Source organism: Lotus japonicus, chromosome 3, assembly GCF_012489685.1.
Source record: "Lotus japonicus ecotype B-129 chromosome 3, LjGifu_v1.2".
Classification (NCBI taxonomy): domain Eukaryota; kingdom Viridiplantae; phylum Streptophyta; class Magnoliopsida; order Fabales; family Fabaceae; genus Lotus; species Lotus japonicus.
The window spans coordinates 71,793,866-71,813,677 of NC_080043.1; the positions used below are offsets into that span (position 1 = coordinate 71,793,866).

Below are 19,812 nucleotides of genomic sequence, written 5' to 3' on the forward strand. Positions count from 1 at the left end.
TCCCATGATCACAAATACCATTGAACTTAGCAAGGAAATAAGTTGAATTGTGAATGCAACAAGTTTGCTTTCTGTGTTACCTGTCTAGAGATATCTTTCTTTCTCTTGCTTTTTTTATTACGAAAATTTTAGTTACTTGAATGACTTTGTATCTGCTTTTCCTTGAATTACTTTAAAGGAAACATTGGTTATGCATTACTGCAGCTTGAAGCAGCTCACGATAGGGAGAAAGAGTTACTTCATGAGATAACTGAACTGCAGTGGAGGTATTGTATTATAAAATATATCTGGATTATATGGTAAAATATGAGTGTCTTGAACCTTGCTTTGTCACATATAGGCTCTTATGTACCCAGGATGAGCTTCAAAAATTAAAAACAGAAAACGCCCAGGTATCAACATTTACTTTCCCTGATAATTCTAAGATCTGTTTTGGATTATGGATTTGACATTCTAACTTGTAAATCTTAGGTGTGATTGTCTTTTTGGAATCGACACTTGGATTTGGATTTCAGAAGTGATTCCGTTGTTGAATGCTTGGATTTCTCAAATTTAAATTCTTCATGGACACCTAAAACATTTAGGTGCAAGAAGAGAGGAGAATTTTAACCAGTACTAATTCATTGACTAGATACGGAGTGGTTTGCTACTTGTAGTTTCTTATAGGTGATAATAACTTTGTCATAGTTCTCCTGTTAGTGCAGATTCATTGTTGATAATCATTTTGTAAATTATTTTAGCGTTATTTCCTCCTTGTAAATTATGACGCACGTGGAACTTTCTGAACCTATCTATACCCACGCTTAGATTCATTTAATTCAACCAGATACTATATTCTTTAGGGTATAAGCGCTATAAGATTTCAATACTTGCCCTTCCGTGTAATAAATCATGATCTTGATATTCATTGATGTTTTTTTGGGATTAATTTCATTCCTAGTCTCTACTCTTTACTATGGTTATTAATCTCATTTTGAGTCCTAAGTCATTTTATTTGAATTTTTCTCTTTAATTGTCTAACTATTCAAATTCAATCCATTAAAACTATTTCACCTTAGACCCTTATTTCTTCACGAAAGTATTATAAATTAAACTATGGGCAAAGGCTACGGTGCACAACCGGCACATGTTGTGTATGGGTGCATGAGCGAAAATAACCGTTGGATATAATAATTAAATAAATGAACGGCTGTGATGCATTACCAGGTACTAGCCATGTATGTTTCACTTTTAATTGTTGTTTCCTCCTTCGGAATTAAATAAATTGCAAAGAAGGCTCCTACATAATTGCTGTAGTAGGCTCATGTGAAATTGCAAATTGACCCTTTATTGTAACGGAACAACCCGATCAAACAACCACCATTTTTCCCTTCTTCATTATTCGTTATCCCACCTGCAACTTAAGTTGGGGGAGGTCGACATCAACCGATTTTGTGCCAGATATTAAAATCAATCAACCCAGATCATGATGCACACTTGAACTCATGATGCATGAAGGAACCCAGATCACCATTTGTGAACCAGCCCGGAATCAAAGACCCCGAGCTTGTTTCCTCTGGTTGGACCTCTCTGAAATGGGGTGAGGGTGAGGGTTAGGGTGAGCTCGAAATCAACCCAGATGGTTTTCTAGACATTCGTTTGAAGTGACGACACCCGATGCATGAATCAATTTCGTGGCTAGATCCTGTGGCTGGACCTCGATGAAAATTCGTGAAAAAGGATGCAAGACATGGAAAGAGATGTTTGAAAACTTGACAAGAGGTTCGTATCCCATCTATGGTTGAAAACATTGCGATTTATGGTTTTTTGTCCTTGCCTAAATTTTCCCTTAACTAAATTTATTTTCCGTTAATTTGTGCATGATGAATGCAATTGAATGTGCCTAAATTTTGCCTTGGTTTGAGCATGATGAATGTAATTGAATGACTAATTGGGAGTATGAATCGCAAGATAAAGTCTTGTATGGGTTGTATGGGGTTGGTGATGCAAGATAAATTTTCCCTTGTTTTCAATGCCTTTTATTGCAGTGTAGTTAAGTCATTTTGTGAGAATCATGTGGTGCTTGATAGTGCTTGATGTAATGGTAAATTTTGATCCATAAATCAGTTTTCTCGACCAAATCTGGTATTGAATTGATAATGTTTAGTTCTAATGGTCATATGTTGATCTTGTTGTCCAAATGTGAGAGTTCATGAGCTTAAATGTGAGAGATTGGCTTGCCAAAATTAGACTTCCTACTAATTCAATATTTTGCAAGTGATAGGAGCATGTGATTTGAAACCAAGAACCTCATTTAATTAAAAGCATTGCAATAGCTAAGTACAACCCCAGTACAACAGCAAAAAGACCCTTTCCTACAAAATAAATGCCCATATTACATGGATCCAAAAGACTGGGCATTATCTAATCTCATCAGCTCTTAATTGGACTAAATAAGAAAAGGGCCAAGAACACATTGGGCCACTTAGGACATAAAAGACAACACAAAGGCCAAGTACACATTGGGCCAACTAAATAAAAGACATAGACATAAACAAAACATAGGACAAACTACATAAAAGACAATCACATTTTTGTGTTGCAATAGGATTCAGCCTTCATCTGCAATTCTGCTCTGCACTGGTTGTGTAATCCTTGCAACAAGCCAATGCAAATCTTCATGCGAACTGAATCTTCATCAATCTACATTACATAGGCAAAACCAAAGATGGTATAGTTTAGGGCAGGGCCATAGTTTAGTGACTATGGAGTATTTATGAATAGATATTTTGGACTTAGAGAAGAAAGTTTTAATTACCTCTCCACATATGTGTGGATTGAAAAAATATTCCATATCCATCCAATGAAGGACCCAAACTGCCGAGTTATAACTACAATGTAATTAAAATGGTCCTGTTAATTCCCTCATGAAGAAAACTAATTGCAGGAAGGAAATATTGAAAGTGATATTTACTATCTTTCAGGTCCAGTATTGTTGATCCCATCAACAACTGAAATCTCCCATCCTTCCGCTCCAAGAAGTTGAGTTAGGCTGTTTGATGTCATGTATTGACTGAAAACAATCTGAGATATTGCTCCACACTAGGAAAACAAAAAAAATGTGGTTATGAATATCTAGTGTAAAGTGAAGTTAGATCTACTCTAGTAGGGCCAACTTGAATAAAGCTTCTTACCAATCCCCTGATAGTATTTTTTCTTGTCAAATCATTCATACTCATACAACCTGATTCCAAGAAGTAAACCATTTGGTCAGTGACAAAAATTACTGCCATGTACCAAAGACCACAACAATCCTCAATGGGAATGTAAACCTAATCACATTTATCATGGTTATTGTTCCCATGTGTAATAACTTTTTGATTATGCAAAAAAGTACTTTGATTGAGTGACATACATAGTGTAGATTATCAAATGCTGGCATCCAGTCTTTGAGGTATTTCTCAGTGAGTGTGATATGGCTTGTCCCTTTCATAACATCCACCTGGAAGATTACAAAGAAAAAAGGAATATTTAGGCTACTAATGAGTCTTTGAGGTATTTCTCAGTGAGTGTGCTAGGGTTTGCCCCTTTCAATGTTGTTACATTACTTACCACAAATGAGGGTGGAAAAGCCCACACTGTTGGTGTAGGTGTCAAGCTTTGGATCCAATTGATTTTCAAGGCCATGAACAACACAATCTAAAAAACAATAGTGTTAGGCATCTAGCTCATGCATGCCATTATCTATTTAAGATTTATGAAAATATTTATGAAAATATCTTTCTTGCCAATATCATAAGCTCATGGCATGCCTATTGTAGCAAACCCTCAAGTTACCTCTTTCTCCACTATGACACCTGGACACAATCGTTGAAAATCCTTACGTGTATCATAAGTCTCACCCATGAGGAATAGAACTTCGCTGTAAGTGTGAGTAGTGTTTCAAAGTTAGAATCGTTTCAATGTCCAATGTGAATTGTAATTTGGAAGCTTTTTTACCTTGGATCCAATGTATTGCTGAACACATAATCAGCAAGGTTTTCTTGGTCAGTGTTCAAACCCATTTGTGTAGTTGGCATGAACAAATTTGTCAAGTTCTGTGAACAAAACACCATAAACATGGAATGTTAAATAATATCATAAAAATTAGGTGTTAAGTTAAGGTTTAGGTAATTCCAACACTTGTTTAACCTTAGGAGAACATGGTGACACACTTCTTAGTACATCACATGCAGGTTTCTTTCCCCTAGCAACATCCTTGTTTCTGCTACTTCCAGGTATTTGTTGATCAGGTTTTAGGTCAGCATCCACAGATGAAGCTGACTCGATCTTAACCTTTTTGTTTCTATTATCAGTTGGTGAATGAGTGAATGACAACCTCCTTGCTTGAAGTGCAGCAGAGTTGACAACATTAACCTGTAGATATTCATTTCATGTCTATTATTTTACCTTCCAACACTGAAATAAAAAATATACTATGTCAAAATGAAAGTAATACATACAAGGGTTTGATGGGGCTTTGCACTTTGAACTCTGCGGGAAGCACTACCAACAACCTTCTTGGTTGTGAACTTTTCATGTAGGAAGGTCTTTTTAACATTTGGTAGTGAAATATGCATTCTGGACACATGGTTGTCAGCCAAGTTCACTCCTTCACCATAATGAGTAGCATCATCATCATCAGATGATATGTCCATTATAACCTTCGAGAGCACAGGCGATGGTGGAATTTCCCTGCTTTGTTTTGAGTGTTTAGGTGTTAATGTGGTTTTTTGTTTGATCCTTGAAGGAGGTGTAACATGCACCTCCTTTTTTTGTTTCCAACCATATCAACTTTTGGGGTCATTTGGAATCTTGAGAATGCGTTGGATGTGTTGGATTCATGTAGAGTCAGAACCTGTTTCAAGTCCTTAGAAATAGTTAGGCATTGATCTTCCATAGCTTCCATACGACGCTAAATTCCCTACACAAAAGTGATATCGTATGGTTTAATAAACACATGGTGATAATTTTGATTGCAAAATAATGATGTGGTTGATATTGTAGACACACCCGGATGCATGTATTTTGATCACAGATTGCATTTAAAATCCCTTGGATGCCAAGACTTATTTCATTCCATCTCTTTTCCATTACCTAAAAAAGGGTTAAAAAGGCAAGGATGTTATGGTTGGTGAGTTAGAGAAGAAGTGAGGAATGGAAAATAGACATAAGGGAATAGAAACATACCACCATCAAGTGGTCCCTTCGAGCATCGAATTGAATGCAGTCCCCCATTCCTTCTTGAAGATCTTGTCCCCTCTCACCATTCTGATTTGAACTGCTCATGTTAAACCAAACCAACCAAGTAGAGGTTCAGAGATTGAGTTAGTAAGTGAGAATGAAGAGGTTAATGGTTAGTTGTGCCATCTACTTATACAAGAACATGTGGCATCCAATGCTGGTGTACTAAACCGTAGATAAGCAAGGATTTTGGAAATGTTAACTAAGGCCAATGGTGAGTGAATGACAAAAGAAGTAGTATAGGTTAGAAGGCACAATACCATTTGTTTCTACTTTCATGCATGCATTTATTGCATGTAACCATGTATTTGACGTTGGGTTGATGCGTGGCCACCCTCCTCAAGGTTAGTCAACTAGATTATGTCAAATTCATTGAGATTACTTTGAATTTTCCTCTCCCTCCATGTAATTTACTTTCAACTTCCCTCCATATGATTTGTGAGAGTACTTTGAATTTCTTTACTTTCAAGTTCCCTCCATCTGGATTTTCTATTTCCCTCCTTCCTGGATTTTGTATTTCCCTCCATTTAATTTGTTTGACTTCAAACGCCCCACTAAGTTGCCCTCCAAAACCATAACAAGACAAACACGGTCTCTCTCTTACCTACCCGTTAGTCAACAAATTTATGAGGGGTCCATGCTTTTCAGTATTCAATTCCTTTTGAATACACAAGCCAATCCCGTAAAGGGACTCCCACCATATATCCCCTTAAATATGGACAAACCTTCTTCACAATGTCCTTCATTTTCTTTGTGTTTTGCAACCATGAAAAAGGCAGTCATCCCCTCTTAGGACTCCCACCACATATCCCCTCAATTTTGAACGATTTTGGAGATGTAGACTTTGGGATGTAAGTTACATTTCAGCAGAAAAAAAATTTTCTTGAAAAAAAAAAAGTGCAAAGTCATGCCTAACTCGTTGTTTTGCAGTGTGAAAAATTATGTAATTATTTTCGTTGGGCTGCAAGTGATGAGTTGGAGCGTGCACAATTACAAGCAGAGATTGAGTTGATGAAAGTCCCCATTCAATTGGAAGAAAGCAATTCAAGGGTTGCTAACTTAAAAAATATACTTGAGGCTGAAAGATTCAATAGGAATGTAGCCTTAGTGTTCTTACTTGTCCTGCTTAATGATGAAAGTTTTCAAATTATTTATGATTTTTTTTAAAATGATTTTTTTTTTGACACTACAATTACCCAAGGTTATTGTGGATTGGTCTAAATGGGTTTTAAGGTCTTAATGAAGGTGCCCTTAATGAAACTGTTTCATATATGCCTCTATTCCTTTGGGAAATCAATTTATTCATTACATCACCAGTGAATTTCTGAAAGACATTTGATGTGTGGTACTGTCTGGCAGCAACAAGTATGTCAAAGTCCAAATTATGGCACTCATATCAGTTTTTTTTTCTTGACATAATTACTCTGAAAAGTCTCAAGGCTTGGTCTAAATCATCGCCCCTCACAGCCAATGTCCACTCAATAAACTGTCAATCTTATAATTATTCCACCCCTAACCTATAGCCATAGTCATTCAAAGCGGCTTCAACTTCCCATTTTCACCACATTTACTCCTTCTCCCAAAAAAAACCAGTTTTATATAAACCGCACCTCAACCTTCATTCTCCTTCATCATCTCTTCACTCCTCCTTTCACAACCAAAAACACCATGGTCGAGGTCAAGCAAGAGATCATAGATCTCAGTTCTGATTCCGATGATGACATGAACATACCACCTGGTCCTGGCTTCAATAGAAAGATTACCTCAAGCCAAGCCTCTGGAAGACAAACCTTGGTTTGGTTCCTGCCTTTTGTACTATGATTCTGATGTGAATCTGTTTCTTTGTTTTCGATTTTTGCATTTTCTTTACAATTTTTTCATGTTTCTTTAAGTTATCTCACATGATTTCTCTATGTATGGTCAGCCTCTCAGGGCCTGGTTTGTGAAGAGGTACATGAAGAGGAGCATAGACAAGTGCACGTTGATAGCACCAAACGGGAAACGCTTTCCATGCCCACTGTGCTGGCACGTTGTTAATAAGAATCAATGTGCTGTTGGAAAGGGATGGTATGAAGTCGCCAAAACAATTGGATTACGAAAAGGCCAGCGCATCCATTTCATGCCAACCCATGAATTGCATGTTTTCAACTTCGTGATCGCTCCTGTGTGAACTTGTGTTGGTGCCTATGTGTCTCGTCTATGTTGTTGATTTCGTTCCTTGTGTAGTTGTGTTGTTTTTTTCTTCTTCTGTTGCTTCATCAATGTGTCTGTTGTTTGGAATCTGTTAATGAAATGGGCACCATGAATGGAAATGGAATGGAAGTAATCCTGTTTTTTGTTAATTATTATTGTCTCCAAGACTTGTTTTTTTACTGTTGGTTCAACAATGTCTCTGTTGTGGCCTCTGTTGTTTCAATTTTCCAATGCTATGTTAATGAAATGGGCACCCATGAATGGAATGGAATTGAAGTAATCATGTGAAATGGGCACCCAAGGCTATTATGTTCTTCAATTCAACTTTCTGAATTGGAATTGAAGAAACCTATATAAGTGTGGTCTACCTTCTTTCAAAACTTCATCTCAACCAATGTTAAAAACTACCGCCTTTGATCTAAACCCTAAACTAGTATGTTAAGCTACTAAAAGAAATTGTGGTCAGAAATCTTGATCCAAAAGAAACTATGCAATTCATGCATTTTGTGGATCCACAGGAACTAATCATTTCATGCACTTTGTGGTGAGGATTAAGCTACTAAAAGACATTTATCATAGGCATAGGCACCTTAAATAAACTACAACCACAACATTCATAAATAAAGAAGTATCTCAGTGATAATTAAGAGTTACAACCCAAATAAAAAAACAAAAGTCTTCCATTCATTATGAATTCTGAAGTCTCCCATTCCATTCCTTTCATTCCAAGTCTTTTTATACACATTCCAACTCAAGTGGACTGCCACTGAAATCAACAAAAGAATTGAAAATAGGTTAGTCAACAAAGAAAGAAAAGCAAAATCCAGTATGTAAGCAAATTATGTAAATGCCAAAGGGCTTACCAACATTTCAATTACTCATCTTGATCCACAACACTACCCAACATTTGCATATGATTCTTCTTGGGTAGGCACAGTATCCGCATCAGTATTTTCTGTCATCTGGCGTGCTTTAGTTGCAGTCTTGCAAGTAGTTTTATTATGACCATATCGGTGACATTGTGAGCACTTCCTACTCCCTTTCCTCTTGTTGCCTTTGTTTTTGCCAGCTGCACTTGACGAACCTGGACAACCAGTACCTTTAGTCCTAACAAAATTAGGATCTTTAAGGCCAATAAAGGAATTACCCAAATCATCAACTTCTTCATCACAATTCTTGATTGCCCTTGACTTCAATTCTTGCATAGCTTTTGTCGCTCGATCTCTTTCATTATGAAAATCTTCAAGCCTACGACAGGCAAATGAGGCTAATTCCCTGTATTGACTCATCAAGGCACCATACCTACTAATCAAGAAGGAATCCAAGTGTTTTGATCCTAACATTGCATTCTTGTCCACATCATCCTTTGCAAACTTTGTCCATCTCTGCAGGACTAGACATTTTGGCAATTCACAGACATCAAGATAAACAAGGACTGCAAGTACATGGTGACAAGGAAGACCCATGGATTCCATCCTTTTGCAAGCACATTGGAAAAAAAACGTAGACGGCTGAAATGAGACATGTCACTCACGTCCAGAACCACGATATTTTGAAACCAAAAATATATACTGGCTGGATGTTTCTTTGTAGCCTACAACAATGGAATCTCCTGACCTATGTAGTGCAGCACGATACATGGAGAATATCTCCCTTGTAAAGACATTGGCACCAGACCTCTCAAGATTTTGGAATTTAGTCTCCAACACAGCCTCACCATAAGATGAATTAAAGTCAGCCTCAATTTCTTTATACCTAATATGATTCATCAACCTGCATAAGTGTTGGGTCAGCTCTGTTATATTACACCTTGAATTAACAAACTTCCCAATTTTGGAATGAAGACCCTCACAACAGGATGTTGTGCGAAATCCAGCAAAAAAGTTGCCACACATATGCGATGCAGCCCACATCCTCCTTTTTTCATACATTTCCTGAACCCATCCATTATCATGTAACTCAAACTTATCCACCATCTCTGTCCATTTTTTTTTCATGTCCCTATGTCATAATACCCAGCAAGCATGCAATGGTTGAATGCAGCTGTAAATTCAGGATTATGCAAGTTTGAGGTTGCATTCCGACTCAAATGCCAAGCACAAAGCCTGTGATGGGATTGAGGTAGCACACACTTTATTGCTTTCTTCATTGGAATATCCCCATCTGTGATGACTGACGTAGGTGCCTTGTCTTTCATAACTTCCATTAGTCTTTGGAGTAACTAAACATACGCAGGTTCCTTTTCATCCCCAACAATTGCAGAAGCAAACACAATGGTTTGTTGATGATGATTAACGCCACAAAAAAACACCAGAGGACACCTATACTTGTTTTTACCGTACGTGGCATCAAAAGCAACCACATCACCAAATGCCTTGTAATCAATTTGGCTCATTCCATCACTCCAAAACAGGTGCTCCAATTTACCTTCACTATTCTCTTTGTACCGAAAAAAAAGCTTGGGGTCAGATATTTGTAATTGTTTCAAGTACTTCAATGCGGCCACACCATCAGATTCATGTTCTGCCCTCTGTTTTTCTACTTGATTATAAATGGCTTTCTGTCTAAAACCAACATTCTCATAACCACCTGACTGCATTGCAAAGGAACTAAAAATATCATGTGCACCTATACCAGCCATCCTCATGTTATTCATTTGCACAACATCAAACTCATTCATTTTCCTATAAGCAGGTAACATTCCACAAGATAGTCCATCCAAAAGTTCATGATTATGTGCAAATGCAAAAATAGTCACATACCAATGTCGAGTAACAATATGGATGTGGACTCTGAACTTGGCTTCACATCCTAGCCTTGTCTCATTGTTTGCCCGTCGCTTTCGGTCTTCCATGTTTAAGCAGCTGAGTCGATGTTTACCTTCGCTAGAGCACACAAAGGTCTGCTGCAATACTTCATGACTTGTTTTGCTCCGCAGAATACTGCTTCTACGAACTGAGAACCCATTCACCCTTCCATACCAAGTATAGAATAAATAAGCAATATCCAAGCTAATAAAGCTCAGCATTGAGACTTTTTCAGGACAAAAATTCTTAAGATCAATCATTAGGATGTCATCTTCATTGTTGATATCTATTGTTGCATCAGTACCATCAACATGGGTTTCCTCTTCATACTCAAAGTCCACACTACACTCTTCTCCATTTTTATCTTCCACATTCAACTCATCCAAATCCTAAGACAAACAAAATTACAAAAGATAAGACAAACATACATGCATATCTATGGCACCCATTTCTATCTATAGCCATATGACACCTGCAATTTTTTCATGGATCAATATGTTAATTACCTTTGACATTTTATCAGCATCTTTCAACGACCTACTCTGTTCACTGTTTCCATTCAAGCATCTCGTGCCACCATAGCTGATCTCGGTTGAGTTTGCCATTCCAAATCAACAAACCTAGAAGCTCGAATGAGATGAGGATCAAAATCAACAATCAATTCAAGTAAATTAAACAAATAAATGGAGAAACCGATAAATGTAGGCAAAATTGAAAATGAAATACGATGAGGATGTACCCTGGAGATAGTGGACGAAGCTCAGATGCCTAGAGATAGAAGATGAAGCTCAGATCGAATGATGGAGCTCAAATCGGATGAAATGTGCGTGCCACAGGAAAGAGAAACTACAAGGCACAAGCTGAGGGAAAGCAACTTATGCAATTTTTTAAGTCAACCCTAACGGACCCGGTTTCTTTTAAAAACCCCGTTTTTCCGTTTTGCCAATATTACAAATGTATTTTTTTATTATTAAAACTTTTTTTACCGGTGGTAACCGGTCAACTCGCTCATGCACCCATACACAACATGTGCCGGTTGTGCACCGTAGCCTTTACCTAAACTATGTACATCATTCCGAAGCATCTTTTATTCAAAACCTAAAAAGTGAAATTAGATTCCATTTAAAATAGTTAAAAACCTAATTCCCCTTCCCCTCTTAAATCCCTAATCTCATGTTAAGAAATCCTTTATATGATTTCGACAAATGTTTCAAAATTTAAGCATTCAAATATTATCTTAAATCATTCTTAATCTTTTCAATTGCATTCTTAATCTTTTCAATTGCATTCTAATAATTAGAATTTATATTATAGACAACGGGTAGCATCAATGTATTTTTTTTTCGAGAACATTTAACTAGAGAAGAGGCTAAGATAAATTTTAAAGGGTTATTTCAAATTTCTCAAACCTTGGTCATTTCTTAGAAAAAAAACTCTCAAACAAGAAGAGAGCTTCTAAAAAAACTCATTTTCCCTCATCTCCCCTTCAAAGCCCTACCCAGAAACATATGCTAAAGAAATTTATGTAATTCGACCGAACAAATTTCTCTTTAAATAGTTCCTTTTGAAAATGATTTGGTGAGTTGTGCAATTTCATAAACTTGAAAATTGTTAGAAAAAAAAGGTTTTAAATTTTGATTTATTTACGAATTTAAATTTTATATTGTTATGAGCTATATCACCGCATCTTTATTAGTAAGAAATGAAGTGCATGAAAAAAAAAATCAAAATAAATGAATGAGAAAGGAGGAGGGACATAGACAGAAGCCAAACTTGACTCATTTTTACTTGTATGAAAGTCAACTAGTGTTTTTACCCGTGCGCTGCACGGCGAAAATTGAATCTGAATTTCTTACGTTATTAACAGCATTGTTTCGACAATGAAACTAAAAACTTAAGATTTGAACTACAACATATATGTTTTGTTGAACAGAAAATTCAATTGTACCAAATTGAAACAAACAATTTAAATAAAATCTAAATTGAATCCGACAAAATACCAATATTTCAGCAATATAATTCAGCAGTAAGAAGGCTCAATTACAGTATCCCAGTTGTTGCTTGTTCTCCCTCATTGAATTAAAATTCATTGTACTTGCAACAGTTTGGAAAATGATTAATAAAGTTAAAGAAAAAAAACAGGAAGCTAATTACGATGCATAAGATACAAAGAATTTTAAAGTCTAAGTTACCAAATCTAACCATTCATATGTTATGGAATACTTCTTCGTACACGACATTCTGAGTGCAATTAGAGACTACCCCTTTGTCATCCACAATAAGTATCTTCAACCCTTTTCTAGATTTAACTCTCGATAAGGCTACATATAGCTGAGCGTGCGTGAAAACAGGCCTAGGAAGATATAATCCAATATGGGATAAAGATTGACCTTCGCTCTTATTTAAAGTCATAGCAAAACACATAATTATAGAGAACTGCCTTCTTGAGAATCTGAATGGAAGGTCAGTGTCAGAAGGAGTTAAGCTCAATCTAGGAATATAAACTGGTTTACCTGATTTTGTACCTGATAGAGAGGTAGCAACCATAATATACGACGTCAAAGCAGTAACCATCAATCTAGTGCCATTACACAATCCAACAGACTGAACTAAATTCCGAATCAGCATGATAGGAACCCCAACTTTTAATACAATCCGGTGGTTTGGAATACCAGAGCATTTAACATCATTTAGGAATTCAGGAGTGAACCATTCTAATATATTATGCATCTATATTAGAATCTTCATCCGACCTACACAGAGTATCATAACTCAAATATTTTGTTTCCTCTCCAGGAATCATAGACAACATGAAGTTGTTAACCTATTCAACACTTTCAAGAGTGGGGGCAATGAGTGCTCTTTGTTCAAAATATGCATGATTTTCCAAATTAGCAACAACTTCTGGATAAGAAAAATCTACTAATTCAAGTAAAGGATTATCAGACTCCCTTACCAACAAATCAGAGGGAATCTCTATATGAGAATCATCATCATTGATTGGCTTAACTATTTCATCCCCTACTTGAAGAAGCCAATCAGCAAATTCTTTGATTTCCATAGATGAAGAAGAGGAAGCAACATGTTGTAATCTCATGTTGATAGTTAACTTAATTACTTTACAATACTTCCGTAGGTAGGTTGAATTTACAGTAGAAGAAAAGGTGGTTGCAATAGAGCCTAGTGGGGTATAAGGCTCTATTCAAGTGGTAACTTGAACAATAAACGATATATATAGTTTTGTAAAATGCTCCTTCCCGTGATCAATTATCATGTTAGTTTTGTATTAGTTTTAACATGAAAATGTTTTCATATAAAATGTCATCATATAAAATGTTCCTCTTCATGACATTTTTAGCAAAAACGATATATATAGGATAGCAAGCTTTCTAACCATGCCATATCAACTATGATGCTGTCATACAAATCTATTATATGAAACGAATAGAATCACAAAAAAAAGATAAAAATAATCAAACTTATAAGGCTCTATTCAAGTGGTAACATGAACAATAAAATTTAATGATAATGTTCATAAAGGTGGTTGCAATAGCACAGTGAAAATAGTACGTATGGTCCAAATAATAAGACTCGCTTTTTGAAGAACCTTGTCGGACATTACATGTAGATATTTCGTGGATTAAAATAGGAATAGAAAATCTAGAGTGAGCAATTCTACCTCCAGGTAATAATAATGAACCTTGTCTAGAACCTAAGTAGGTTGAAGATATTTAAAAAAAACATAAATTGAAACTCAATTCTAATGTTTTGTCTCATAAACCCATTTAAAATTAGCTGAAATTATATTGAATTTTTTCTATTACTTTATACATGAAAGTATATTATGTAAAATGCTCCTAGCTTCCCGTGATCAATTATCATGTTAGTTTTGTATTAGTTTTAACATGAAAATGTTTTCATATAAAATGTCATCATATAAAATGTTCCTCTTCATGACAATTTTTTAGCAAAAACGATATATATAGGATAGCAAGCTTTCTAGCCATGCCATATCAACTATGATGTTGTCATATAAATCTATTATATGAAACAAATAGAATCACAAAAATAAAAATAAAAATAAAAATAATCAAACTTATAAGGCTCTATTCAAGAGGTAACACGAACAATAAAATTTAACGATAATGTTCATAAAGGTGGTTACAATAGCACAGTGGAAATAATATGTATGGTCCAAAGGAAGAATAATGATTGTAATAAAATACATGCTTATAGATACTTCATTTCATACCGAAAATTTCTCTCTAGTAAAGAAAAATATTATATTTATTAAAAAAAAAAAGAAAAAGGGAAAATCATTATTCGTCTGCATTAAAAGCATTGTTCTTCTCAAAAGATTAGACTCTCTACTATAAACTTAACTTTTAATTCTTTCATCCCTCATGGTAAAACCACTTCTGCTACTATTCTTGTTGTTTCTCTTGAACCCACTTTTTATGCAGAACACTTTCTTCAGCGTATACAAAGCCTGGCCATGTATTGGAAAGAGTGGAGCTATTGAAAAAGTAAGGGTATAATTGACAAATTGTAACCATAAAGCATCAAAATGACAGTTAAAAAGGAATAAAAAAATTCTTCTAAAAGGACACTTAAAAAGGAACGAAGGGAGTACATTCTCATTCAATTGACCAAACTACACACACATGAATAATCTACCTGCAAATAATTAAGTATGAGCTATAATCTAAGAGAAGACACTGACTGATTAGAAGTTGAGAATACTTCACCAGGTCAGTATAGAACTCCATCTCTTATGTTTGGATCACATGTTTTCTTTGGATCACATGTTTTATTTCTTTGGATCACATGTTTTTTTTATAGTTCATTAATAAATAAGAGCTATTCTAGAAATATGACCCCTTCACTAAAATTATATTAAAAGTTATCATATTTTTAGTTTAAACATAAATAAAAAATTAGGTTTTAATCCCCTCTCACTCGTGAGAGCTTTTTCCCTTGAAACTTAACCATAAATTAGTGTACAATTATATAAATAATTTTACACTTTATCCCATAAATTAAATATAGCTACAAATTCATAATTCATGATAGCATTCAAGTGGATAATGTGTGTTCAAGTATTGAAATGCTAAGGGGTTAATTGAAGTGAAGAGAAACATTTAATGATGCAGGCTTTTAAATAAGTTATAATTTTTTTGCTTATAAGAATAAAAATTAAACAGAAAAAAAGTGTCTACACTACTAATTCAGTGACCTCTAATGTAAAAGTAATTTGGTGCAACCATTGGTGAAGTAGCCAAAGGTTTTAGATAATTCTCTGCATCATTAACAAAGCCAAGTATTCTTTGGTAAATTTAAGTTGAAGTTCCTTGACAAACAATTTTCCAAAGATTATCTATCTTAAGTTGCAGGGCTTGAAAACCTTCAAGTGGCAATATCAATCTTCAAGTTCCTGCTTAATGCCTCCATGAAACACACTGGTTTTGGGTAATATCAGGGATGACAATATTCCATAACCTACACCACTATAAAGAAGCTTTGAAGATCCCTTCCTTTCTCATTTTGGCTGTTGAGTCTCCCGTCAAACATATCATTCATTAGATCACCAACCATCTAACAACAACCAAAGAAATCAAAGGAGAGATAAAATTTAATAAATAAATTATGCATATATTGTAACCCTGTGATAATATAATAAGAAGTCAACATTGAAAAATTGTAATAAAATTTCATTATTGCTCATCTTATCCCCAAGTTACACAAATAATAATAATTAGGACAGACGAAATTAAAAAAATAATAATAAAAAAAGGACTAATAATATAAGTTTATTGAATACCCACCCCTCCTGATCTAGCACAATAGTGACTCTCTTTTCAATTTTTCCGTTCTTTTCAAACTCTTACTCTCCATTGGACCCTGTTAAAATTCCAGTAGCATCTGTACATTTAAAATTCATTGTCAGAAAAATTGGAAGTCATGAGATAGATGCAGAAATAGAGAACGTATAGTACAAAAAAAATATACCAACTAAAAAGGAGGGATCAGGATCTCTGAACATAATGTCAGATAAAGGAGTGAAAGAGTAAGGACTCTTCGTAATCACAGTCTTGGGAAAAAAACGCTTGGAGAATTATTTTAGTCTCCTTGGGCCATTAATACAAATTTCATAGCATTAAAAAACATGCGAAGAGTTAAATTTGAAATTTGAAATTTCATACCATTAATACTTTGAACTTTGAACACAGACTACAATATGTGTATGATTCATAATAGGTTGATAGTAAATATTATTATTATATTACAGAAACTAACATATCTTTCTTTTATTTTAAAAAACTAATTGTAATATAAAATTTTCCGCTGGGTTATTCAAATTAAAACAGAATTAATAACTATTTTTTGAAATGGAAAGGAAAAAATACGCATGCGAAATAATTTGTCTCCTTGGTCCCATAAATACAAATTTCATAGCATTATTAAAAAACTTGGTGAATGGATAAATCTGAAATCAGTTTCAAAAAAAAATGTGAAATCAGAATTTTTTTTACACATGTTTAAATATTTATTAATTTAAATTGGAGAAGATATCAGATATTTTAAGAGGATAAAATAAATTTGAGAAGGAAATTTTTTACTTTGAAAAACTTTTAAAAAACAGTTACTCATATTTAAGTTTTAGAATTAATTATTATTATAATTTGAAATGGAAACTGAATTAATAACTTTGAAAAGGGTCTAAATATGAAATTTAAAATGAAAAAACTATTAAAAACAATACACCCAATTTTTTTTTTCACTCAAAAACTAAAAGCAAGCTCCAGGAAGTGATGTCTCAATCGAAGAACAACTGATTAGCTACATAAGAGATTTAGTTCCTTAGTTGTCTGTCATGTAATAGCCCGTGTTCATTCACCAATCCCACATAAAAAGAAAGATTAACTTGTTAAGTAAAAAAAAATCTTGGTAAAGCAAATTTATCACCTTTTCAAAGAACAAATTGAAGATTTAAAAGGAGCTAAAAGAAGCAAAGGATAACTTAAAGAGGCATTGAGATTTGTTACTCTATCTGTTAGACTCAATTAGCTTATCAGGTTAACTTATGCACTTGCTTATAAGAATTTCCATATATTCACAAATATTTTTCACAAAGCTTCTCAACAAAGCTCACTTGATGTATTACACAATGAGAAAAATAACTTCTTTATAGAAAAGAATCTCGCACAATTTTTTTTATAGCATTTACTACATTTTTTAATCTTTTAACTGCATTAAAAGCATTTTTTTGAAGTTCATGCTCTTTAAATTGAGTTGAGGTTACATTACTCTTCAATCAGAATATAATGTTTTAACAAAGAGTAGAAAACAAATAATTTCATTACAAAATTGAAATATCAATTACTTTTTAATGGAGTGTAGCAAATACACATTTGAAGAATACATTACTTCTACACTTGCATTAAATTATCATCTTTACATTTCACATAGAATAGAAGAGCTTACCTAGAACAAATGGCCAGAGATGACCCAAACCTAAATTAACTTGTACACTTGATGCTACTATTAGTGCGGTCTTATTTTAATATCTGATGAATAAGATGCCACATTCACTTACCTTTGACAAATTCTTTCTTGAAAACCCTTTTGGGTTTGCAAAGCCAGCTGTAGGGTGAAGCTATTCATGTGTCTTTCATGACCAAAATTTCTCAGCTCAATTAAATCTGCCTTATTCTGACATACCCTAGCAAAAAATAGACAACAATGATATAATTAGAGTTCTCACTAAAACTTGATGCTACAAAGATTATGGGACCTATATATATGGACTCAACAAAACAAACTTGATGCCCTTGCTTCGTTTTATGGTTATCTCCGGAGGTTGAAATAAACCTTTTTTAAATGTGACCTGCTTTCAGTTAGAAATTTTTAAGGAGGTGGGATTTTTCAAAGTGGAAGTTTAATATTTATTTAAAATTTGAAAAGATAACCCACTTGAAAATATTTTGTTAATAGACGTGTTCATATAATTCAGATTTGTCAAAAATAAATTGAAAGAAACGTGAGAGTGGTAAAGTAAACGACAAAGGACAATCAACCTGTAGCATTGAGCACCTACGCTGGTCCTTGACGCATGCAACTCCGTTAGACAAAGAATGCTTCATCTGGAAAATAATTCAGCAAATTTGATGAGTACAAATAAAGAAACTTTTTAGTATCAAAGATATATTGTTTTGAACTATAAACTGAACATACATTGCCTAACCTCAGTTACCATCTCTCAATCCTCCATGGTCTATAATTTAACATTTTAAAAAAAATCTAACAGAAAAATAGTAGTATCAATTGAAGAATGAAAAAAAAAAACAAATCACCCAGATAAAGTGAAAGACACACAGTTTTCCTTCCTGGTATAAACAATCTTTTTCATAAGGGCCATACAATTATAAAAAAAAAAGCTAATAAAAACTATTGTCATTAGCAAACTTAAAAGTAAATAAATCCACCAAGTAGTGAAAGGACATCTTCATAATCAGGAATCTAAAAAAAAAATGGAGAATAGCCTGCTGTATTAATAGCCTTGGGGATAGCAGGTTTGGAGGTCTTCTTTGGGCTTTGACACTACTTCCGAACTCTCCATGAAATTCCTCTCTACTGGTCATCTTTTATTAGGATTGAGAAACTGTGAAGAAATAGGGAAAGAGAAGAAACAAAACGAAATAAGTAGGTGTGTGAGTTGATGATGAAAGTTGCATGTATGAGTCCATAATTTATAGAAACAAATGGAAGAGTACTGAGATTAAAGGCTCATTATTATTGTTTCAATCGATTTAAAATATATCAAAATACAATTTGAATTCAATTGTGTTAATCCATACATCGAAGATGACAAAATGGGTTGGCAAAATGGTTGCATAACCTTGGTCCAATAATTGGTTTAAATGGAGATAAATATTGGTGATGATCTCCAAGAACAATTACTTGACCAAACACGTTTCATTGCTCTAGTCAATTCATATTAGTAGTTTTGAATTCAAATAACCACTTAAAATAACTCGTGTAAATAAAAACCAACCATGGAAAAATGGAAGCAGTTAATGGTAGTGGGATTTTACATAGTAGAAGTTAAATATAATTGACTAATTATGTGGTGGAAATAATCATAGTTTATCCGTTTTTTTATATTTTTTAATATGCTAAAACCTGATTGGTGTAGAGATAGGTAGTGGGATCAAAATTTGAGCCCAAAATTAATGTTAGATATATTGCAGATTAAAAAAATCAAAAATAAAATTAATTAGATGGCTTAATACATACTTACCCTTCAATAAAATATGAAATATCAATTGAGCCATTCCAAAGTTTCAAAAAATTAGTAATAATTCCAAGTTTATGAAAGGTATTGAGGAAGCTGTTGACTATTGAGTGAGAAAGAGATAAGAAACAACTTTCAGTCTTGATAACCACCCAAAATGGTTTAAATATGCATTTGAATTAGAGATAACTATAAAAAAAAATTGAACTCAACTATAAATTGTTAATATGCAATTATGCATTGTGATTCACTATA

General features: G+C 34.1%; 2 protein-coding genes, 2 long non-coding RNA genes and 1 pseudogene across 6 annotated transcripts; 1 reads left to right on the forward strand and 4 right to left on the reverse strand.

Moving 5' to 3' along the window:
• The first annotated feature begins 5 nt into the window (after nucleotides 1–5).
• Nucleotides 6–907, forward strand: LOC130742503 (uncharacterized). Its single transcript, XR_009021170.1, has 3 exons — nucleotides 6–266; nucleotides 341–392; nucleotides 472–907. It is a non-coding gene; the product is annotated as an uncharacterized LOC130742503 (long non-coding RNA).
• A 7,444-nt stretch (nucleotides 908–8,351) lies between these two features.
• LOC130744650 (uncharacterized) lies at nucleotides 8,352–8,921 on the reverse strand. Its single transcript, XM_057596818.1, has one exon. It carries the CDS (start codon nucleotides 8,919–8,921, stop codon nucleotides 8,352–8,354), a length of 570 nt encoding a protein of 189 aa, XP_057452801.1.
• A 755-nt stretch (nucleotides 8,922–9,676) lies between these two features.
• On the reverse strand, nucleotides 9,677–10,867 carry LOC130744651 (protein FAR1-RELATED SEQUENCE 5-like). Its single transcript, XM_057596819.1, has 2 exons — nucleotides 10,769–10,867; nucleotides 9,677–10,651 (listed from the first exon to the last, which is right to left on the reverse strand). The coding sequence occupies exons 1-2, from the start codon at nucleotides 10,865–10,867 to the stop codon at nucleotides 9,677–9,679; spliced, it is 1,074 nt and encodes a 357-aa protein (XP_057452802.1).
• Nucleotides 10,868–12,467: 1,600 nt separating this feature from the next.
• On the reverse strand, nucleotides 12,468–13,359 carry LOC130744652 (uncharacterized; annotated as a pseudogene).
• Nucleotides 13,360–15,494: 2,135 nt separating this feature from the next.
• Nucleotides 15,495–18,993, reverse strand: LOC130745664 (uncharacterized). 3 transcript variants are annotated; one of them, XR_009021843.1, is made up of 5 exons: nucleotides 18,508–18,993; nucleotides 18,341–18,406; nucleotides 17,860–17,985; nucleotides 16,088–16,184; nucleotides 15,495–15,857 (listed from the first exon to the last, which is right to left on the reverse strand). It is a non-coding gene; the product is annotated as an uncharacterized LOC130745664 (long non-coding RNA). The 3 variants fall into 3 exon arrangements; XR_009021842.1 differs by having other exon boundaries at nucleotides 18,498–18,993; XR_009021841.1 differs by having other exon boundaries at nucleotides 18,341–18,992.
• Between the last annotated feature and the right edge of the window lie 819 nt (nucleotides 18,994–19,812).

What these genes read in the sequence shown, in the direction of transcription:
- LOC130744650 (XM_057596818.1), bottom strand. Translation starts at nt 8,921, where the DNA reads ATGGGTCTTCCTTGTCACCATGTACTTGCAGTCCTTGTTTATCTTGAT.
- LOC130744651 (XM_057596819.1), bottom strand. Translation starts at nt 10,867, where the DNA reads ATGGCAAACTCAACCGAGATCAGCTATGGTGGCACGAGATGCTTGAAT. An exon ending in ATGCTGATAAAATGTCAAAG is followed by an intron (nt 10,652 to 10,768) that starts GTAATTAACATA and finishes TGTTTGTCTTAG; the next exon opens with GATTTGGATGAGTTGAATGT.